A 24,304-nucleotide genomic window follows, 5' to 3' on the forward strand; every position below is an offset into this window, starting at 1 on the left:
ATGGGGCCATATAGCGTTTGGGATAATGACAGAGAGCATGTGGATGTAAGGTAGAACTTCCATCCTAACATGTGAGGTTGAGGGAAGAAATCACAAAATGGCGAAATGTAATCAAGTTTCGTTGTGTCAGAAGCCAAAAGGAATTACAATATCAAATGCGTTTTAGGTGAATCCCAGACAGACTCAGAAGTGTTCATGACAGCTCCTGTTCACTCATCCCACCACTTTACCTCCAGTCCCTTCCGTCCCTCTCCACCTGCACCTGCTGTCTCTGCATGACATCTGGCCTCTGGTGCCCTGTAGTCATTTATTCCTATGTGGGAAAACATTCCCTTATTCTCAAGTAGCTTTACACCACCTTTCCTCCACTGTGTTGGTCTTGCTGAAGCCAAACATTACTGTGCAGCCACCACGATTTGTAGCTCTCTCATGACGGAGTCATCTGCTCTGCCCACATCTCTGGAAAAAGGCAATGGGCTTGGCCTTCTCCCCTGCCCCTCCTGCACCTCCGACATCTCTCACTCTTGAGCTGAGCTCTGCATAGCAAGAGGAATTGTCCAGGTTTGCAAGGATGTGGGTGTCAGAAGGAAGTAATTTTGGCAGAGGGATGAACAAGGGTCAAAGTATAGATGATGGAAACAGTGTGATGCATTTGGTACCTGAGGGTCATCAGGCAAGATGGGAGGAGTGGTAGGAATGGAGAGTGGAGGGAGGGAGGCACTCAGATTACCCTGCTGAAGGGTTGCTTTGCCTTCGAGTGATAAGGAGCTGTCAGGGTTAAGTTCCAAAGTGGTGCAATAAGATAAGCATTTGGAAGGATTCTTAACCTCTCAGACCCTTAGTTCCTTTAAAAAAAAAAATTATTCACACTACCTCCCACCCAGCGTTGTGAGGATTAAAGAGCGAGTCTTTGCACATAGTAGATATTCATTAAATGCCTGTCTTCATTTCCTTCTTCATCCTTCTCCTGCATTGTTTTAATCTTGAAATGTGCATGTGCCTCATTTGGCAGTTATATTGCCTAGTATTTTAAGTTATATTTTCTATGTTTACTTTGTTTCTGGAACTTTACTGTTTACTTGGAGAAAATGTCTTATTTATCCTTTGCTTGCCTCTTCTTATTTCTAAATACAGGCACGCCTTGCACACATAGTAAGCACTCAGCAAGCAATTGCTTTTTGCTTGAGTATTCAGATTTGACTAAAATTCCATATTGGTAATATTATGTGTCTTAACAATTTCTAGAGTTATTGGAAGAATTTATTCTATATGTGGTTGGAATTGGTACTTCCACATAACATGTAGGATTGGTTTTCATTCTCTTATGAATTTATGTTAGCATCTTTGTAAATTGCAGGTAATATATCAGACATAGAAAAGTACATCATGTTACGTGTGAAGGAGTCTTATGGTTTCAGAGATTGGAGTGTAATTACATCATTTCTTTGAGTAAGTACAAATGAGCCGCCCGCCATGAGCAGTGCATTGTCTCTTTCTGGGCCTGCATGACACCTAGGTGCATGTACTATATGATACGCAAAAACAAAGTAAGACTCTTTTGCTTAAAAACATCTTCTAGTTGCTATTTCTAAAATAGTCATTACCATTTAAAACTAAATTTGGATGCCACTTTTGTTTATGAAGTTTCTCTTAAAAAATCTTCCATATGTGGATGATTTGAATATTCACTTTAATTTTCTAGAGTATGGCATTAAAATGTCGGTCTAGGCAAGCTGTCAGTTATCAAATTCAGCATTGTAACAAGCTGTGAATTCATGGGATAGAAGTAGGAAGCCACATATAAGATGTGACAATCTTTCATTTGTCGCATGTAAGAGCGAATTTATCTTCCTTTGCAAAGCAAAGTTTTAGATTTTTGGAAAACCTTACCGCTTGAAGATTGCTTTACCTCCAGAACACTTTGGAATTGTATGGGGTTCTCAAGATGGGCTCTGGTAGAAGATTACAATATATAATTTCAGTATTAATCTTCAGGGGTGTGGAAAGGGAGATGCCCAGAGTGAACCTGAAACATATTTTACCAATTGCACATTAATTTTAAATTGCCAAGGGCAATGAAGAAAATAAAGAACAGCTGTCCTTGGAAGATTTACAGCAAGTAAACTAGAGTTTCTCTGTCTATTTTTTAATCAAAATGGGTGTGAGGTGAATGTGGGTGGAAATAGAGGACAGTCTTCTGTGGGAGGGAGCTGAATAGTCTTGCGGTGTCTGCAGAAATGCAAATGCAAAATGGAAATACTAAATCCAGGCAAATCAGGACTGAATATTCATTTTCACAATTAGTAATCTAATTTGTTTTAAGGAAACTCTGAGAAACTATTTGTTTCCAAATGAGTGGTCACGTTAAATTAATAGGGGCAGATCCTTCCTCTGAGATGGTGAACCCCGAGTCCTTGCCTGTACCACTCGCCCATGTGGTTTAGGGTTTGGTTTAGGACTGTTATTACTTTCCTGTTGTCCGATGACTGTTTTTTTTTTTTTCAGCCCATGAATTCTTCAACCTTCTTTTCTCTTTGTTACCCATGGTTTTATACATTTTCCTCTTCTTTAACATATCCCCATGGAATAGAAATGAAGAAAATTAATAGGACTTTATTCAATCATTACAATAAATCATCTTGCTTCTGGGTGTATTTGGGTTTGGAGGTTGGGTAGGTGTCAGAAAATGACAATGGTTTATTTTCAAGTAGTGCTGAAGGTGTTTTTAGACAGAAGAAAGTTGGTAGAACTGTCTTGCTACAGAGTAAGCATGCTAGGCTCTATGTTTTTGCATGACATTCTGATGAGCTCTGTGACATTTTATGGTACACTGTTAGCATAGTGGTGAAGAACATTAGCCCAAAAGACTTTCTTGATTGTAATCTCAGTTTTACTCCTTATTAACTCTGCCATGTAACCTCTCTGTGGAACAGGATGTGGAACAGGATAAGGGTCATGTCTCCTTCAAGGGGTTGTTGTGAGAACTAAAAGAGAATGCTTAGGACATTGGCACATGTTGAGTGCCCAGTAAGTGTGAGTCTTATTTAGAGGTAAATCCAGTCATTGAGGCCAATTATAATTAAGTGGTCCAATTATTGATTTAAGGCTCTAGGAGGCTGAAGAACTTTGTTTTTTTTTTTTTTTAAATAGCAATTTACATTGGGAAATAAATCACCTAAGTTCACTTTATCTGTTCATTTTATGTGGCTCTTAGAACAAACAGCAAAATTAACTGGTTTGGCTTTTAACCTTCTCTTCAGTGATTTGTGGACATTTGAGCATTAAAATATCCTGAGCAGTAAAATAGCCAGAGGCTCAGGAAGAACACAACAGTTTTCAGATTATCTCAAGCTTTTTCTCAGAAGCCAAAGAAACAAACACCACAAAACACCCCGAAAACCAAAAGCAGGCATTCTTCCTCCCGGGATTTAGTACCTGCTGCTGCAACTGCACTGAGGTGGAGAGGCAGAGGGCAGCAGCGAGACACCATTAGGCCTTTTCTGATGTTTTCCATCTCTGCAGCAGAGGAATGAAAAGGAATCTTGCAAAAAGCAATGGCCCACTTTGGCCTTGAGTTTGAGTCTCTTTTCTAATTTATTCTAGTAACATTTTCTAGTACTTAAACCTGAGCTACACGAGTGATGAGCTTGAAAATAAATTTTTTTAGCTGTCTCATCCTTTCCAACTTACTTTAGTACTTACCTATGCCTGGCCATACACAAGTTAGATGGATTTTAGTCTGTACTTTTGGGGGTATTTCTTACAGGGAAGGCATTAGAGGAAAAAATATTAGAAATATGGTTCCTGTTCTAAAAGATGAGCTTCAATCTAACTTCAAGACAGATTTCAGTCTACTTTCATGTTGACCAGTTATCCTGCATAGTTCCATGGATACTAGTAGAAGACACAGGACTCCTGGATCTTTGACACAGGACAGTTTATTACTGTCAGTAGCTAGAGTAGTGCATTTTGTGCTGGTTCCCTGAGCCCTGATTCCTAAGGGCACTGCAATGATGGCAAGGTGATACTTATGGATGATACAGTTGGTTGTGTTATAGGAGGAAAAACTCTGAATGCAGGAAGCTCAAATCTTTTATAATGGCCAGCAAGCAAGCCTTTTGCTCTAGGAGACACCATCTCTACATGCTAAGGCTGCAAGCAACCCTGCTCTTTGCTCCAAAGGGTAGATACTGGAACAGAGGGTGCTCCCACCACCCTGGGGTGATGTTGGTAGTGGTGAGTGGGTGATATGATGTGGGAAGATGCTTTGTGAGCTGTTGTATCCAGAGGGTGGCAGATCCCAGGTGCTGTGCTGCATCATTTGCCTTAGCTCTTTCTGTAGGCTCTCGTGAGCTGTTGACAGATTTGGATGGGAGTGTGTCTTGAGATCTTTGACAGAGAGTAGAATTGGTGGGAATAGAATGGGGGTAAGGTGGAAGGCAGGGTGGTTTGCTTGAATTTGGGGAGTAATTGAGATAAGAAATGATGGAGGTTTAAACTAGAGTATTTGTGATGGAAAGAAGGGATAGATAGAAAGAGAGACTTCGCAGACAAACAGAATCTGATGACCTGCTGGATATTGGAAGTCAGGGAGAGGGGAAAGCAAAAACGGACTCTAAGCTTCCAAGATGAGGTGAATGAGACCTTTAGACAAGGCAGAATGCAAGATGAGCAGTAGGTTTGGGAGGGATAGAGACTGGTTTTGGATATTCTCAATGCAAGTGGCATGTTATAAGAAATAGAATGAAGGCAACAGGAGAGATGGCAGGAATTATTCTTAGGTAAGGTTTTGAGTGTCTAAGTCAAGATGATAGTGGAGAAAAGTACAGAATCTTTGTGAATGCTTCTATTTTGATGACGAGAGGAAGAGAAATAATGGAGATATAAGACAGAGGTATAGGAGGAAAAGGAAGAGAGGATGGTTGTAAAGGAATCCATAAGAGGGGAGGTTCCAAGAAGGAAGAAGTCAGCTGTGTCAAATACTCTAGAAAAGTCAGATTGGGGGAAGAACAAGAAACAACCATTGGGTTTAGCGGTTGGGAAGTCAACTAGATAATAGCGAGGTTGTACTTATTTTTTTCTTAGGTCTTACTCTTCTCACAAGAACCGTATGAGACAGGTGGTATTATCCCCATTTGCATGAGCCCCTGAAGTGAAGAAACGTGATTTGATTTGTGTAAGTCTCAGAGGTAGAGAGCAGTATACTACAACTTGCCTCCAAGACTGTGTTTTAAATACCCTTGCTGCCCATGCTCTTAACCAGTCAGCGTGAGGAGATGGAGATACTATAGTCTGACCTTTTTTTTGAGGATGCTGGAGATGAAGGAAAGAAAAACAGAAGACAAGCTTTTAAAGAAAAAAGTTTAAAAGTTTGAGAGTACTGTAGGAAAGGTAAGTAGGGAGGGAAGATTTAAATATCACTGTCTGAAAGTGTTCATCTAGATTCAGGATTAAGCCATTCTAAAGTTACACCTGCCTTTTTTCCATAACAACTGCTTCATGGACCTCTGAAGGTGCATCCTTGGCCCAAGAAAGATGCACTGCCTTTGCTGAGGATCGCTGCAACACCTCGGGAGGTCTCTTCATAGCAGACATAACGTCAATATAGAATCTGCATATGACAATATATCAAAAATTTTAACGTATTGCATTTTATGTTTTTGGAGTATATCACACTCTCTCACACAGTCTTCATAAAACTCTGTAGGTAGTTGAGCAGATATGTATTAATAGGCTCAGTTGTACATGTGGTATCAGAGGCCAGAACAAGGTAGGGTAAACCTGTCACAGGTCACGCAACTAGGCAAAGCTGGGGTTTGGAGCCTAGTCTCCTGGCTCTAAGTCAGAATTATCCTATGGCAGCAGAAACGGTGAGAGGAAGAGTTGGTGGACAATGCAACTTAGTGGTGATGGGGGAGCTTGATCCTACGGGAATGCCCAGAGGCTGTGAGAGACTCCTTTTGCCAAGGTTCATGCTGTGAGGAAAAACTGAAGGGCACATTGAGTGAGTCACAGCCAGTGCCTCTGTTAGATACTGGGATAGGGAGACCTCTGGGAGAGTGTGGGGCCCCAAAGGTTACTACTGAAATTGGAAACTCCCTGTTACTCTGTCACTTTCCTCTAGGCCCCGTCTAGGCACTTCGCCAGTGGCTTGGGTAGAAGGAATAGCAACAAGTCTAGGGGGTCTGGTCTGAAGCTAAAATGCTTTCTCTTGTGTTGCCTAGAAACTGAAAACGAGGCCAGCCACCTGTAGTATACAGTCCATTTTGACCCTAATACAGAGGCTGCAGCTAATAAACTATCTACCTTTTGTATTTGAGACTTGGATTCCAGAGGATGAGACTTAGTGTCAAGCCTTAGATGTATCTTTAGAGGCCTAAAATTGTAAGTACTTCCAAAAATATGGGTTAGACCCAGAAGTGGGTATTTGCTTTGCACTCTTAAAAATATTTCTAAGTTTTCTCCTGGGATGGGACAATAGTGAGTGGATGTGACAGATAACCTCAGTGGGCACAGCCACCCTCACGTGCCCAGCTGTCTCGTTTCTGTGTTTAGTCTCTGGTTTGTTTGGAAGTGGGAAGACTGTGGGAATGAGATCCTAAGACCTTTCCTAAAAGTGCCTGCTGATGGGGAGGCTAATCATCACAATACAGAAATGTGTTTACACAAAGAGTAGGTGAAGGCGAACGTGAAAGCGAAAGCAAGACTTATAGGAAGGAGAAAAACAGATTAGTTGCTGGCAGGCAATAACTGTCTGTAATGTTTCTGTATCTGCTGTTCAAATAATTATCATCCAGGAGAAGAACTTACAAATGTTATTGGTGAGCAGGAATTGTATATTTTCCATGAGTCATTCTCGTTAAATAAATTTTGACTCTCGTCCCAGGGTGTGCTTTATTTTATGAAAATGGGCTTATAGATTAAAGGCCTTGGTTAGGGCATTTATATGTATCGTGCCTAGCTATTTTGGAATTAATTTTGAGTGTTATATTACAATTAAAGCATTTAATGATTGCTTGGTATGTGGGAAGCTCATGCACTTGCTGTGTAAACATTATCTCCTTTAATGTTCACAGCAATCCAGTTCCCATCATTAACCCCATTTTCAGATGAAGAAGCTGAGCACAGAGAGGTTGAATAACTTGCTAGGTCACATAGCTAGAAGGTGGCAGAGTTGAAAGTTTTCCAAATGTCAGTAACCTTAACTTGTAATAGTTTATGTCTTGTAACCTTAACACATTTGTATTTCCAAGATACATTTGTTTTTTATTTAAATGGAGGTACCAAGGTCCAGAAAGTTTAAAATGTTAATCAATATTATGTTGAATCTCATTTTTGTGCAGCCATACTTTATCTTCTACCTCAGTGCTTAGGAATTATCCCTTATCCTGCTGCTTGGCAGTATTTAATGCACTTGTAAGTGTTACAAATAATGCATTCTTCTCCTAAAGGTTTAGAATTATGTAAATACCGTATCTTAAATTTATGACGGTGAATATGTCCCTTTGATGGAGTAGAGAGAATCATTCTTCTGTCTGCTTATATTTAAAACCTTTTTAATATAAATACACATCTTTGACAGAATGTTATAATGTTATGAATTGCTGAGTATCTTGGAAGAGTATCTTTGTGTGTGAACCTGTTTATTTTTACGTAACCCAGTGCAGCAGATAGCCTAGAAAGTGTTCAGTGTACTTACACAGACATTTAAACATTAGTGCTTACTGAGGACTAGTTATATGTAAAGGACTCATCATCACATTTTTGTAATCCACCTATGATCTGAAACAATACTCATGGGTCTTTTCATTACTTTTCTTAATATTACCTTAATACATCATTCTTGGCCAGATTGCTAGGTATTTCCTCACAAGATTTTCTAATTATTTCATGAAGAGTGCGTTTTTCCTTCATTTTCAAGAATATTTCAAGATTAGCTAATATTAGTAATTATGAAAATATATACATATAAGGCATCTAAAATAATGATTAATATTTTTATGTGCATAAAAGCATATGTTTATTATATAACCCATAGGTAAATCTGTCTTTGCAGTGCTAGAGGGATATGCAAACCTATATTTGTATTTGTGCATGTGTGTATATATATATGCACATGTGCCTCATTAATAATGAAATGTTCGACTTCTGATGTAAATCCTGTGAATGCCAGTATGAACATTAATGACCTTTTACCCCTGTTGTCAACACACGCGAGTGCAAATAAATGATTCAGTCACTCCACAAATATTGATGAACTATCTCATTCCATGCCAAGCAATCTGCTGGTTACTAGATGAGAGCTGAATGTTAGTTTACAGAACCATGGAATTTGATAATGTATTTCTGTAGAATCATACAGCTGCAAAATCCTTTTTAATCATTTCATGTCTGTTACCATCAAAAGTGTTTATCTTTCACTTTGAGCCCTTCTCCTTTGTTGTTACATCTTTTTCTGTCTTGTATTTTATTTCTGTATTTCCTTTACTGATTAATCATCGATATATTAATTGTTCATTTATTTTTCAATTCATTTGTTAAATTTATACCATAGGCTAAGGACAAGTTGAGATATTAAGAATATAGAGCTATCAGGTATAAAAACTGCCCCTGAAGCTGAAAAGATAAGAACTTCTTGGCCTATTTAGTTGCAGGTTACTCTCTTAAACCTAATTGTCTCTTTAATTTTACCCTGTGTCTTCACTTGATTGCAACTCACTGCCTAAAATATAAGTACTCAACAATTCCTGTGAAATTAACAGGAAATTAAATGTTTTGTAATTTCTAGCCTTTCTTCTCATTTATTTCCAATTTTTCCTCCCTTTCATTTTGTATTCTTCTCCCTGTTTACCATTTCTATTTTTAAAAATTACCTGTCTTTTCTCTTCTGCTTCCTTTATTCTAATGCTACTTTGTTTTCAGATTCATCACATTTATTTGCCAGTTGTAGTTTACTTGCATTTATCAGCCCTCTTAAGTTTTATTTTCCTTTTGCATATGATTTTGTAACTATCCCAGAACATCTTATTTTTTGTCTTGCTTCTGCAGCCCACCTACAGGGACCAGTGGATTCCCACTAGTGCTCAGTAGTTCCATGCAGGTGTTTTCTGGAGCTGAGTGGTCTCTGGCTCTGGTAACACCATTTGGGTTTGAGAGGGAAACAGCTGAGCGGAGATGATGATGAAACTTGACTGCTTCCCACTTTTTGACCCTCTCCTCAAGGAAGATGTGGGTGATGTGAGTAGCGCTGTATGACAGTGTCGTGGGAGATTGCAGGAGACAGATGGTAGGAAGTAAGACACATTTGATTTTACCTTATCCATTTTGCCCAGAGACAGCTGTCATCAGCTGCTCATCACTATAGTGGAGATTAGCTTACCTTTCGTTTGCTAACTATCAGAACCAATCTCAATCTCATTTATTAAGAGAGAGGAAAAAAAACTTTCAGCTGTAAACACATTCACCAGGTTACAAATTTTTGTTAAAAGTTAGAAAATATAGATATCAGTATCATCACTGAGCATTTATATCCTGAAAAATCACAATAATTTGGATATTTTAACTTTAATTTTTCAGTTCTGAATTGTGATGTCCATTTTGGCCCAAGTCTGTATCTATAGTTCTATATCAATTTCAAGTCAGATCAACCTTAGCTATACCTATTCTGTCCAACTATTCTATACAAAGCACCATAAAAGCTATTAAAAGCAAAAACCAAGGTTGACCTAGTATCTTTCCAGGTAATACCTCTGTATTTGGAGAGAAGGTGGAATACAGGTTCATGATTCTTTATCTGAAAATTCCAAGGCTTGGTGTGTTTTGGAATTTAGAACTTTTAAAATTAAAGATAATAGACCATTCAGGACATAGGCACAGGCAAAGTTTTCGTGATGAAGATGCCAAAAGCAATTGCAACAAAAGCAAAAATTGACAAATGGGATCTTATTAAACTAAAGAGCTTCTGCATGGCAAAAGAAACTATCACCAGAGCAAACAGACAACCTACAGAATGGGAGAAAATTTTTGCAATCTATCCATCTGACAAAGGTGTAATATCCAGAATCTATAAGGAACTTAAAATTACATGAGAAAAACAACCTCACTGAAAAGTGGGCAAAGGACATGGACAGACACTTCTCAAGAGAAGACATACATGTGGCCAACCAACATATGAAAAAAAAGTTCAGCATCACTAATCATTAGAGAAATGCAAGTCAGAACCACAATGAGATACCATCTCAAGCTGGTCAAAATAGCTGTTATTAAAAAGTCAGAGAAACAACAGATACTGGCGAGATTGTGAAGAAAAAGGAACACTTTTACACTGTCGGTGGGAGTGTAAATTAGTTCAGCCATTGTGAAAGACAGTGTGGTGATTCCTTAAAGGCTTAGAGGCAGAAATACCATTTGACCCAGCAATTCCATATACCCAAAGGAATGTAAATTGTTATAAAGACACATGCATGTGTATGTTCATTGCGTTACTTTTCACAATAGCAAAGACATGGAATCAACCCAAATGCCCATCAATGATAGACTGGATAAAGAAAATGCAGTACATGTAATATACCATGGAATACTATGCAGCCATGAAAAGGAATGAGACCGTGTCCTTTGCAGGGACATGGATGGAGCTGGAGCCCGTTATCCTTAGCAAAGTAAAGCAGAAACAGAAAACCACGTGTATCGTGTTTTCACTTACCAGTGGGAGCTACATAATAGCACATGGACCAATGGGGGGAGCAACATACACTGGGGCCTGTGGGAGGGCGAGGGGGTGGGAGGAAGGAGAGGATCAGGAAGAATAGCTAATGGATGCTGGGCTTAATACCTGAGTGATGGGATGATCTGTGCAGCAGACGACCATGGCACACATTTACCTATGTAACCTGCACATCCTGCGTATATACCCCTGAACTTAAAAGTTGGAAATAAAATATGGAAAAAACAATAAAAAGGTAATATGAGACATATACTGAATAGAATATTACATCTCCAGGTAGGTTTAGTGTGGAAATACTTTTAATATGTGAAATATGAACATTCAGTCTGAGTGAATAAAATACTTAACCTGAATTCAGGTCATGCATTTATACTTTTTCAGCTTCAGAATTTCGTTTTGATTTTTAAAATTATTTCAATCTCTCTGTTAAATTTCCCCAATAAATTTCTGAATTGATTTTCTGTATTTTCTTGAAGTTTGTTAAGAAGGAAGCCCAGTTTCTTTGAATTCTTTGTCTGAGAGATCGCACATCTTCATCACTTTAGGGGTAGTCTCTGTTGCCTTATGTTGCATGTTAGGTGAGGTCATATTTCCCTAAATGTTCTTTAAAAAATTTTTTTTTTAGGGACAAGGTTTTGCTCTGTTGCCCAGGATGGAGCGCAGAGACTATTCAGAGGTGCAGTCATAGCACACTGTGGCCTTGAACTCCTATGCTCAAGCAGTCCTTCTCCCTCAGCCTTCCAAGTAGCTGGGATTACAGGCACTCGCCACTGTGCCAGTCCCTGAATGCTCTCGATGCTTGTAGATGTGTGACAGTGTTTGAGTGTTTGCGCATTGAGGGATTAGCTATTTTCATCTACCCAGTCTGGCTTTGTGCCTGTTCTTCAGAGGGCCTTCCAGGATTCTAAGCTGATTGACTCTTGGGTTTCCTGAGCCTGTGACCACTGAAGCTGTCTCAGCACTAGAGGATGCTCTAAGCCCAGGCTTGCCACGAGTCTCTTCAGGACTCAGAAGCTGATGTGGCTTTCTGCCCCAGATGGACCTGGGGAAGACCCAAGAAGTACTGGGACTCTGTGGGAATACTGGCCAAGGACCTGAGTCTGGAAGACTGTTCCACTGGTCCAGATGGGTGTGTGTCCCAGCAGGTCTCTGCATGGGTGGGATGAATTTCTGACTGTAGCAGTATGGGCTGGAGTTGAGATGAAGCCTTCTTGGGATCTGCTGTGGGGCAGAGGCTGGAGAACCAGGCGCTTTGGGTGTATGTCTCCTAGTAGGTCTCAACACAAGATTGTTCCCTGATTGCAGTGGGAGGGGCGGGAGCTGAGCCTGGGCCCCCATGGGATCTGTTGTGGGGCAGAGGTTGGCAAACCCATCTGGAAGGCTCAGGCTCCCAGGCTGCGAGACATGGATGAGTCTCCCTCTGGGTCCCTGTGCGAGCAGCTCTGAGCTGGGACCTTGGCTGAGGGGCCCTGGAGTGAAGCCACAGGGCAAATCTCAAGTTTACTGCTGAGACCACTGTTAGTAGGCAGACAAACCTTTCTGCCAAAGCACCAGTGTACAAGATTCCTTTTGGACCCCTTGGCAGATAGTTTCAGCTGCGGGCTCAAGGCCAAACAGGGCTGTAGCCAGGTCCCATGGAGGACTGGACCACTGTCATGCTTGAACCTAGGAGCAAGCTTGTGGCACATCAGCCACCTGGATGTTGGTCTGCACTCTCAAAGCGACCCTCCCAGGTCTTGGGCTCCACCAAGGTTTCACAAACTTTCACCTGAATCCTGAGATGCCGTCAGAATTTGATGATGGATGGATGCGGAATTCTTACTGTCATATGGGGATATGAGCAGGTTACTTTCTATGCCACCATCTTGGTGATGCCACTCCTCTATCCGTGAACACTTTTGATTTTCAAAATTGTGACTTAAGATTGTGGACTTGTTTTAAGATGTACCCTGGTGGGTGCAGTGGCTCTTGCCTGTAATCCCAGCACTTTGGGATGCCCTGAGGCAGTAGGACCACTTGAGCCAGGAGTTTGAGAGCAGCCCCAGACAACATAGTGAGACCCCCCCGCCTCTACAAAAAAATAAAAAATTCAGCCAAGTGTGGTAGCATGTGTTTGTAGTCCCAGCTAGTCTAGGGGCTGACATGGGAGGATTGCTTGATCCAAGGAGGTCAAGGCTGCAGTAAGCTGTTATCACACCACTGCATTCCACCCTGGGTGACAGAACAAGACCCTGTCTTAAAAATAAAAATACTTAAATCAAGTGTTAAAAGGAATTAACTATGAGTTATATTTAGAAGAAGGGAATGTCACTGTGGGCTGGTGTCAAAAAGGGGATTTTTATCCGATTTTGAAGGTTTAGATGGGAATTTTACTGACTGTCGAATCTTGGGCAACCAGAATAGCACCTGGCACATATCTGATGAATAAATATATGACAGTTGAATAAATCTGTGAAGAGAAGGGGAAGAGCATTCCTACTGGGGAGACTTCAGCCTGAATGTAGCCGCAGAGGATGCAATGAACTTGGTTATTTGTGGGTGATGGTCAAGCCGTCTGTTGTGATTAAGTTGAATACACTGCAGTCCCTGTAGGAAGATGAGGTGAGGCCCGGCATGGACGTGTGCGTGTGTGTGCCTTACATACTTGTTAAGGCTAGAGGATGTGGGCTGGATCTGAAGGCTTGCTCTTAAATGGGGATCCAGGGGATGTTAGATAATAATAGTGGTTTGAAAATAAGAAGATAGAAGACAGTGTTCAGAATGGATTATAGTTGTGTGTTTCTTTTTAGGGATTCCATAATAAATGTGTGTGCATGAAATTCAGGACTGTGTTGAAGAGGCAGAAATTAGTCTGAAGTTTGAAGAAAGAGTGGACATTGACTTGTTGCATTTGGAAAGTGACAGGGAAGAAGTTAAAGATCTCAAATTTCTAATACTTGTTGATCAGAAATAGTGATCCCTTTGGTTGACAGGGAAATTTGGAAAAGAAGCTGGAAAGGACATGATAAACTCACTGCTATGCCTTGGCATATTGGTTGGTTTATATCCTTAAAATGTATTTGATGCCTTTTATATGAACATATATGTGTTCATAGATAAAAAGAATGTTCCAGCTCTCATTTAGTTCAGAGCCTTTGAGAACAGTGTAGCAAGAAATAGAAAATCCAACAAGACTGGAGTGTATGTATTTTACGTGCTATTTCCAAGCTGCTTTTGTGCAAGGTTTATTTAAATTTCATTTAAAAATGTAAAAACTGTGTTGAGTAGCTTTAATTCCCCCTTGCACCTCTCAGTATGCATTAGCAATTAACTCTACTTCTCTCAGGTTGATGAATTTGAACTTGATCAATTATTTGATAGTAATTACCGGCACAGAGTGATTATTATTGCCGAAGTGGCGTTCTTATTTCATCTTTCCATATAATTCAGGCCCTTTTCACAGAGGCATGTTTGTTTGAATGCAGAGTATGATTTGCTCTTTTGGCTTCTACCACCGAGGTCAAACATTTTTAGGTTTCTTATCTAGAGTAGTACCGAAACCCTCTGGTATTTTAAACCATCTGGACATGTCCTTCTGGCTTCCAAAAAGAAGGGAGGAATGAGGCTCAATCTTTTTTCCTGTATCAGGCTCAAAAGGTCTCTGATTTTTGTGTTTCTTGGCAACTTCCGTTTCTTTTTCCCAACTCCTGGCAGGGCTTTGCGGCCTCCTTATCCTCCCTTGTAGTCACTGAGCGCTCCCCTTCAGGAAGGTGTGCCTCTGCTGCTGTGACTCCTTAGAGTTCTGAGTAGACTTAGACTAAGGGCTAGCCTTTGCTCTTCTGGTTCTTTAAGCTCTAATGAGATAGAGAGTAATTATTAGTCTGCTTGGGCTGCCATAATAAAGTATCACAGACTGGGTGACTTAAACCAGGGGTCCCCAATCCCCAGACTGTGGCCTGTTAGGAACCAGGCCCCACAGCAGGAGGTGAGCAGTGGGCGAGCCTTATGGCCTGAGCTCCGCCTCCTGTCAGATCAGTGGGACATTAGATTGTTATAGGAGTGCAAACCCTGTTGTGAACTGCACATGTGGCGATCTAGATTGTGTGCTCCTATGAGAATCTAATAATAAATGTAATGCACTTGAATCATTCTGAAACCATCCCCCACCCCTGTCAGTGGAAAAATTGTCTTCCACGAAACCGGGCCCTGGTGCCTAAAAGATTGGGGATGGGGGTTGCTGATAAACAATAGAAATCAATTTTCTCACAATTCTAGGGGCTACAAGTCCAATATGAAGCTATCAGCAGGGTTGATTTCTTCTGAGGCCTCTCTCTGGCATGGGAGTGGCTGTCTTGTCCCTGTGTCTTCCCATGGTCCCCCTCTGTACATGTCTGTGTCCTCATCTCTTCTTACAAGGCCTCCAATCATGGTGGATTTGTGCCCACCCTGGTGACCTCATTTTAACTTAATTACCTTTTTTTTCAAGACCTATTTCTAAATACAGTCACATTTGGAAGTACTGAGGATTAAGATGTCAATAGATGAATTTGGGGGGATATAATTAAGCCTTTAACAGAAGGAAAAATAGGACATTTGCAAAACTTAAAAAATAAAGAATAAAAAGCAAAGAGAATTTATATTCCTTTGGGTATATACCCAGTAATATGAATCACCCTATTATACACACACACGCACATGTATGTTTATTGCAGCCCTACTCACAATAGCAAAGATATGGAATCAGCCTAAATGCCCATCAGTGATGGACTGGATAAAGAAAATGTGGGGTCAGGCGTATTGGCTCTTGCCTGTAATCCCAGCACTTTGAGAGGCTGAGGCAGGTGGATGACCTGAGGTCAGGAGTTTGAGACCAGCCTGACCAAAATGGTGAAACCCTGTCTCTACTAAAAATACAAAATTAGCTGGGCATGGTGGCCCATGCCTGTAATCCTCGCTACTTGGGAGGCTGAGGCAGGAGAATCACTTGAACCTGGGAGGCGGAGGTTGTAGTGAGCCAAGATTACTCCATTGTACTCTCGCCTGGGCAACAAGAGTGAAACTCCATCTCCAAAAGAAACAAAGTGTGGTACATAAGGTACCACAGACTACTATGCAGCCCTAAAAAGGAACGAGGTTCATGTCCTTTGCCGGGACATGGATGGAACTGGAGGCCATTATCCTTAGCAAAGTAATGCAGGAATAGAAAACCAAACCCTGCATGTTCTCACTTATAAGTGGGAGCTAAATGATGAGAACTCATGGACACATAGAGGAGAACAACACACACTGGGGCCTATGAGAGGGTGGAGGATCGAAAGAGGGAGGGGATCAAGAATAATAATTAGTGAGTACTAGGCTTAGTACCTGGGTGATGAAATAGTCTGTACAACAAATGCCATGATACCATGATACAGGGTTATTATCTATGTAACAAAGCTGTACATGTACCCCTGAACTTAAAAGTTAAAAAAAAATAGTATATGTAACTATAATTTTTAAAAAAACAAAGAGAAAAAGAAGGGACAAAACTTGGCAAGAAAGAATGAATGCTTTTGTGTGTGCGCTGTGAGTTACCATCTATAGGACACGTGTTAGTATTGTCTCATTTCTCTCCCAGCATAACATAGGGTATAGGATGCAGTCCTTGATCTCAGATACAGCACAGAGACTCCAAGAGGTTTCCTGTCTTCCTCATGGTGACTGAACTGACTTGAATCCAATTCTTTTTTTTTTTTTTTTTTTTTTTTTGAGGCGGAGTCTTGCTCTGTCACCCAGGCTGGAGTGCAGTGGCCGGATCTCAGTTCACTGCAAGCTCCGCCTCCCGGGTTTACGCCATTCTCCTGCCTCAGCCTCCCCAGTAGCTGGGACTACAGGCGCCCGCCACCGCGCCTGGCTAGTTTTTTGTATTTTTAGTAGAGACGGGGTTTCACCTTGTTAGCCAGGATGGTCTCGATCTCCTGACCTCGTGATCCGCCCGCCTCGGCCTCCCAAAGTGCTGGGATTACAGGCTTGAGCCACCGCGCCCGGCCGAATCCAATTCTTTAGACTGACTAGTATTCTTTTCATCGCTCCGAGCAGGGAGGTGAAAAGAAAGTAAACCCTCGTGGGCAAATTCCATGGCCTTTTGTTGTGTTATTTTGTTTTGGAAACTTTGGGGATTAGAGGCATCATCTGCCTGTCAGCCAATTGTGTTCTTGTTAGCTTTAACATTCACAATGGAGAAAAATAAACACACAGCCAGAAAGCTGCAACTCGTTTGAGAAGTAAATATAAGTCACAGTTTTTGGAAGTCATTACTATGAAAATTTTCAAGCGTAAAAAAGTAGAGAGGTTGGTATAATGAACTCCCATATTCTCATCCAGATTCAATAATTATCAGGATTTTGCCACAGTTGTTTCATCTATCCCTTTTTCCTTCTTAAAGTAAATGTAAGGTTACTTTCACCCCTTTCAGGATGCAACTTTAAAGAAATGGAGATTTTCTTACATATCCTTGGTGCCACTCAGAGTTTCCTAATTGCATCAAAAATGTCTTTTCATCATTGATTTGTTCAGATCAGAATCCAAATGATAAGGATATTTGTTGAGCATACCAAATTATGTTTGACAGTACCTTTTATATGTCTCTTGTTCTCAGGGACAATTTGTTTTCAGATCTCTGTAGAGAGAGAGGATGCATTGATTTGGTTCATTTTGCAGTATACTTTGTGGTGATATTGATTTGAAGTTTCAGAGCTCCTCACTGGACAGGGCCTGTAACAACTTTAAAAAAATTACAGTTTTGCTTTAGTTTCGAATGAATTTCCATGGTTTTCAAGAATCGTCCAAACAATGATTTCTTTCTGTGTACTAATCATCGCCATATTTTTAAAAGGCTAAAATGTTTGAATATGTAAACAAGTAAATACAATAAACATAAAAGTTTTAGTGCATCTTTAAAAATTGGATTGGTATTCATTTCAATGTATCCATGATACTTAACTAACTTACTAACGTTGAGACATTTCATTATTGTCCACATGGAACATTGTTTGCTGAGATTATTTTTTAACCACAACTTACAGATGAAAAGCTAGTAAAACGAGTTGTTAAATACTTGCTTTTTTCAAAGGTTATTTTTATAGTTAACAGGAATGCTGCTAATGTTAGTTAGCAAAGATTGTGAATACAACTGTTTGATGGCTTTTAAAATATAGTAGTCTTCTGTTTTGCTAATAGTTTGTTTCTTCCCATAGGTATAAATGACCAAGGATTGTACAGAGTTGTAGGGGTGAGTTCAAAGGTCCAGAGACTTCTCAGTATGTTGATGGGTATGCCTCTTTTCTAATCATTTTTCCATGTGTTATTTGTATGTGTTCATTGATTTCACAGCTTAATATTTCATAGTAATGTAGAGAATACTTGTGATTCCATTCCTCTACTTCCTACAGGAGTTTTCTGCTGAGCAGAGACAATTGAACCACAGAAGTAGATTAGTATTTGCATCAGTATAGATTGATAGATTGTCTGTTACCTCTTACTAAGAAATGAAAGAAAAAAGAATGCACCCCCTGGTTGACTGTCTTCCTGTGCTTGCTTCTCACGGGGAAGTGGCAGTCAGGCCTCTGCGCTTTGCGTGGTTTCCAAATAGCCTGTCCACAATTGTGACAGTACATTTGGTTGGACAAGACCACTGGGACTAGCTCATTTTTATGGAGCTTCCAAAACTGTCATTTGACAGCAAGGGTCTGATTCTCAGGGATTCATTGGTATTCACAGTGGCTTGTTTGTAGTTCACACCAGGCTCTCCTCCAGAACCATGCATGCTCCATCTGTGCTGATAACACAGTGTTCTTTGGCGTCGCAGACTAGAGGAAGCCAGAGAGTGAATTCATTTCATTACCCCAGACGTTATGTGAATGACAAAGCGCTTTTACATTACACACTGCTGTCAGTTCATTGCCACCTGTAAGACACTCCATTTCTCCCCCACCCCAAAACAGGCTGCCTCTTGAAGAGTGATGATAACTCATCAGGCTAGAGGGCCTGTGTATTAAACCAATCTGTCATTATGATCTTGCTACGTATTAATTTATTTGATATCTTACTTTCATTAATCAATATTAACAATGCCCTCAGGTGTGCTATGAATACATTCCAACCTGTCTGCATCTTAAAGCATTATAGCAAAGACTCATTTTTAGGAAGCATGACCCAAGTTGAATAAAATCAACTGCCATGCTACAGATAGGATTGCTTGTTTGGCTATATTTGAATTAAGGATTTAATAAGCAACAATCTTTTGTAAGCTATTAACCACAGGAAAAATTGCCCATCATCAGTTGGAGAGCCTTATTAGAATACATTCGCTTCCATAAGCTGTTTTCATTTTCTGCCTCTCTGGTTTAACTTCGGTGTGCAATTTTGGCAGTCAGATTTTCCTTTTTACCATTAGTGGTCTCCAAATTAAATAGACTCAGGTTGCCAGTGGTTCAGTAGCAGCTGGAAGAATTTAATGGGACTACAGCATCTGCTTTTACTTAATTTTAAAATTAGAAACACTTCTTTCATTTCCAAGATGGTGTTATGATGATTAGAACTGGAGGAGTATGTTGATATCAGAATGGGAAATGCGGACTGAAAGGCACATTTTGGTGGTAAATTGATCCTAAGGACCTGGCATTATTTTTATTATCATCTTGTTCCTGTTCAAGGAAAGTTTGAACAAGGGTTTTTCTGTGGTCACCTTGAAGTGTTAAGCTGTCTAAAAATTTGTTGGTCATCTCATAAAATTCTACGTGTACAGCATTGCTCAACTCAGCGTGGTAGTTTGCTCTGCTCATGGGAAATTTCCCAAGCCAGTCCTTAACTTACAAGGTGTTTTTAAATATCTAAACCCTCAAAAAATTAATGACCTGGAAAACTGTTTCTACTTTTCATGAGCCTCAGAGTAGAGAAGCCCAGGACATAAGTGTGACGCAACCTCATACATATTGCTGGCAAGGGAAATGCTTATGTTTTCAGTAATATCACTCTGCAAACAGAGGAAAGTTAGAGAATTGATGTGAGACAGTTACTGACTTGTTACCTCCTCATTCATTTAAGAGGGTTACACAATATACCTTTGTTTTGAGTAATCTATAAATAATTCCTACTATGAATTTAAGATTATCAATCAAAAACTTTGGATTTTCATTAGCATTAATACCATTTTCTTATTACCTTATGCTACCAATACAAACCTTAGCCCTTGACAAAATATATTTACTTGCTGTTTCCTAGTCAATTTAATGTTTCCTAATTTCTTTCCTTTTATCCAGATTGAGTGCTCAAATGGGAATAATTTAATGGCTTTTCCAAAAAAAGGGTTTTAGAGTTTTGAATAGTCATGTCTACATAATCTTAGGGATATTATTTTTCTCCAACCTTTCCCATTTTGCTGCATTGTTACAGGGTTACATATATATCCTGAAGAGGAAAAAATTGTGTGGGTCTGCCCAGTTTTTAACTTTGCTTTTTAAAATAATTAGTGTTTATTATTATTATTCTTGAAGGTTATAGGTTTATTTCAACTTTGAATTTTTTTCAAAGAACATTTTGTTTGTAATGCGTTGTCTTTGTAGAAATGGGAAATAATTTAACTTTTAAGTATTTGAGAAACAGTCCTAAGCCATGTACTATTTTTTGAGGAGAGCTGCCATTTACCCAGTTCTCTGTAGTTCTTGAGAGGTAATTATTTACTTTAGAATTTTTTATTGCCATTTTTACACAAAATACTTTGTATTGTTTGTTGAAGTGTTTTAAGTCTTCTTTACTGGTGTAAAAGTTTATAATGATTTCTAAAACATTATGTGCTTAATCTCTTGCTTGTTTTTTCATTTGTCTCTTTTTTCTGGTGTGTTTTTTCCCTTCATATTTCATATTAAAATAGAGAAAAATGTTTCTTTCCATTTTCCTTCTCTCCTTCTTCCTTCTCCTGCCCTTTCTTCCCTCCTTATCCTCTTTATTTTCTCCCCCTTCTTTCCTTCTCTCCTGTCTCCCAGCTGGCATGAAATAGCAATGACATTGACCATACAAAATTGTCTAAATAGAGAGGCAGTTATTCTCCTCGAGGCCAGGTAAAGGAGCAGGCAGCTGCCTTCCTCCACCTGGTGATGAGAGGGCATTCTTAGTTGTCTTCCCCTCTGGGAGCCTAAGGCAACTGTCCACTGGATTTCCAGCAGCCTCTGAGCCTTTCCCTGGACCAAGCTTCTTAAGGTGCTGAAAGAACATGCCCATATGAGCAGATGCCTGCCTTTTTCTTCCCTTTTGCAGCCTCTAAGACAGGGTGCACAGATTTGGTAGAAGTTGTTATTGTTTTTGTAAAGTAGAAACAGCACAGTTGGGAAAGGCAGGGAGAAATATCAGATGAGTTGTCTTTGGGTGAGTCATGATTTTTTAGTAAATGGAGTGGGAATGTAACTAGCAATTACAATAGTTCATGGTAGATTAGAACTGATAGGAGGTAGAGTTGTTACGCATTATTCCTCCTTCCCTACTTTACTTTAAAACATCAGAGCAAGAGAAGAGGAAATTGTGAGAAAATGTGGTAGTAGCTTGTGTGGTCTGGTGAGCTCAGTGGTTACTTCTAAATCTGATTTGCAAGAAGGGCTGGATGACTTTATTTTCACACATAAAACCACAGAAAACAAGAAATGAGAAGAGTTTTACTTGAAAACCATTACCTTGTTTCCTTTGTAGGACAACTTTGTTGCATCGATTGGGGAAAAAAGTGAACTAACGTAGCTGAAAAATATCTGATTTTTTATTATACGACATATTTTCAAAATTCATCCATTCATTGTGCTTTTTCAAGTACTTTAAAATTGGACCTAAGTCAGTGTTGAGTAGGGTGCTAGCAGCTGCATAAAATTGCACTTTGCATTTAGGTTGGACTGCAGATTTTCAGTTTCAAAAAAAATGACCAGCGGTTATGTAAGTGTGAAACGTTCACCCAAATAAAAAGTCAACTCTTTTTATCTGTGCTTGTTAGTTCAGATTTTTAACAAATCCATGAAGTGTCCTTCCTTGGTCAGAAAGGAAGCAAATTGTTTTTGTCTTTCTTATGGTAGATCATATATTCTGAATGAACCCTCCAAATGTATTTTCATGTTTGAATCCCAAATAATTATTAAATTCTGCCTAGTCCCAGTGCATTCACTCATTGTAAAGGACTGCTAGGGATGATTGAGCTATTTGAAAACAGTGAAAATTTAAGAGAGAGTAACATAGACGCTATGTAGTCATTTGCTTCTGATATGACAGCTGCTTTTTATTCCATGAATTTAGAATGATGGCTTATTTTTCCATGGAAAGAATATGATTCTCAAAATACAGAATCATAATTTGGTAGAAAGCTGGAAATAAAAGATTTCCTTTAGAAGCCTCTTGGATTTTAAAAAGGTGGTTTGCTGGTAGCAAGTTGATTGAAAATGTTATCTGACTTGTATGTTAAAATGAGATTTAAATAATTGATTTAATGAGAGAGAGAATATTCAGTTACTGAAGTAATTGGTTGGCAAAGGCTTTAGAACAGAATTATTTAGTCCTAGTTATAAAGGATTGCACCTTTAATCAGGGTGCTTAATTTGATTTCTTGAATGTATCTGTGGCTTGTCTGACAAGCTCAGTAACAAATGAGTTCTGAATTGTAGGAACTGATCAAAATGTAATCAGTGTCAATTGCCATTGTTGTAGTTTATTGCATATTGCTGTCAGTTGCTGTAATCAAGAAATGTTGAAGTGCTTTAAAAGTCTTCAGACCTTTGAGTAATTGACCTCATATGTATGATACTATGGCTGTGAAATAACCATCACTTCCTGTTTTACTTTATCTTCAGAAAGTTTCAACCCAACATTGAGTTATCATCCACCCTTCATCATCCCAAGCCTAAAACTTTTTAAGTGGCATGCATGACTTAATGTGGTGGTCCCATTTTGACAGGTTTTTCTTTTTAGTGTTTTTAAAAAGGAAATACTAACAAGATGTTTCCTTCTCCATGAAGACAAATACAGTATAAGGGAGGAAAAAAACCTTGAAACAACTAGGTTTTTTTTGGTCTTAGTTAAGACATCATCGTGGAGTGAGGGAGAAACAGTCTTTTCCATGAATCTCTTATTTTCTCCTTTGCATAGTAGGCGTGTAGAAAACCAGGCAGATTGATACTGATGGCTCATTATCATTCGTCATAACCCATTTCCTGCCTCCTCCCTTTGGGCAGGTACCATCACTGCTTGCTTATATTTTTTAGTGACTCAGCAGTGGTAATAACCTGCTACATTTAATTATTTATGGAAATCTGTATACATTCTTCATTTGCCTTGATGCTCTTAATAGTTCTGTGAGAGCATTTACAGTATCTCCATTGTGCAGATGAAGATCTGAAGTTCAGATAGGTTTGGAAGTCGCTTATGGTGGTATGGCTGGGCCAGGTTGTTAGAGGCATGTAAGCCCAGCTTTTTGATACCCATGCTGCTCTCCTCCCCGCCACCATGCCACAGCTGAGTGTACCAGCCCAGAGTTACAAGAGTCAAAGGTGCCACCATACTCCTTAGGGGTTTGCCTTTCCTGCCATCCTTTCATTTTAGTTCTGGCAGGATTGACGCTTTCCTTTCCACAATCGACTAACTCTCCCATCTCCTTTTTTTTTTTTCTTGATACCACATACCTTTTCTTTAGAACTTACTAGCCATTTTGAATTTAATTTTTTTCTTTTACTTTATAAAGGAGCAACCCTATTGACTTATCACTTGAAAGGATGTTTGTAAGAAACACATCAGTACGCACTATTTGGATAAAGAAAACTAGTTTAAGTTAGAATGAATGTCTGGAGTGTTACACAAAGACTTCCAGTACATATTTCCCGGATGAGTGTATATATTATAGTGTTAATGTGAAAGGTTAACTGTAAATGACTTTTTAAGTCTCTGTCTAGTCATTTTCTGTTTTGGTTGATCATATATTAATTTCAGAAAGATTATCTAATGAACAGAAATCCTGAAAATCTGAGACTAAGTTTATCATCCTTTTACCAGTTTGTTGCCATTCTGATTGTCATTTTGCCGTTCATGGTGCCACCCGCAATTTTCTGTGTCATAATGATGCAGGATGTTTTTTGCTCCCTGATTCGGCTAAATCCGAGTTTTTGTGTTACCACCAGGGAAAATCAGACATGCGGACACAGTGAAAGGTGAGGAGAGTGGAAGTTATTGAGCTAAAGGGGAGCTCTCAGCAAAGAGAGGGGGTCCCACCACCCGGCTCCCAACTCTCATACTGAACGCAAGGCCACCACACAGGAGTTGAAGAGGTCTGGCTCCTCCTTGGCATAAGGCAGGAATTCCCAGTAGCTCCGCCCTGTTCCCCCAGTGTGCATGTGGGCCCTTAGTCTGAGCCACTCCACGTTGATTTATTTCCCTTACTGAGCATGGGTTAAAGACTGAAATTTTCACTGTGGGCATGTTTAGGCAAGCCTCATGTACGCAGTGACCTGGGTGGGTCGGAGGTTCTCTGGGGACTCTACCCTTCTTATTTGGCTGTCTCCTGCCTCTGTCAATACACAGTATGAGAGCAACAGTGCCACCTAA

At 39.7% G+C, this 24,304-nt stretch overlaps 1 protein-coding gene across 11 annotated transcripts in view; it reads left to right on the forward strand.

The window, feature by feature from the left end:
• Positions 1-24,304, forward strand: part of ARHGAP10 (Rho GTPase activating protein 10) — a 352,159-nt gene that overhangs the window by 203,899 nt on the left and 123,956 nt on the right. For 9 of the 11 annotated variants that reach the window (XM_045391864.2, XM_045391866.2, XM_045391865.2 and 6 more), the window contains one exon: positions 17,938-18,012. In XM_045391864.2, the coding sequence (XP_045247799.2) occupies positions 17,938-18,012 (75 nt within the window). The remainder of the gene's footprint in view (positions 1-17,937; positions 18,013-24,304) is intronic. The other 2 variants (XR_012435152.1, XR_012435153.1) reach the window with 1 other exon arrangement.

Source organism: Macaca fascicularis, chromosome 5 (assembly GCF_037993035.2).
Source record: "Macaca fascicularis isolate 582-1 chromosome 5, T2T-MFA8v1.1".
Classification (NCBI taxonomy): domain Eukaryota; kingdom Metazoa; phylum Chordata; class Mammalia; order Primates; family Cercopithecidae; genus Macaca; species Macaca fascicularis.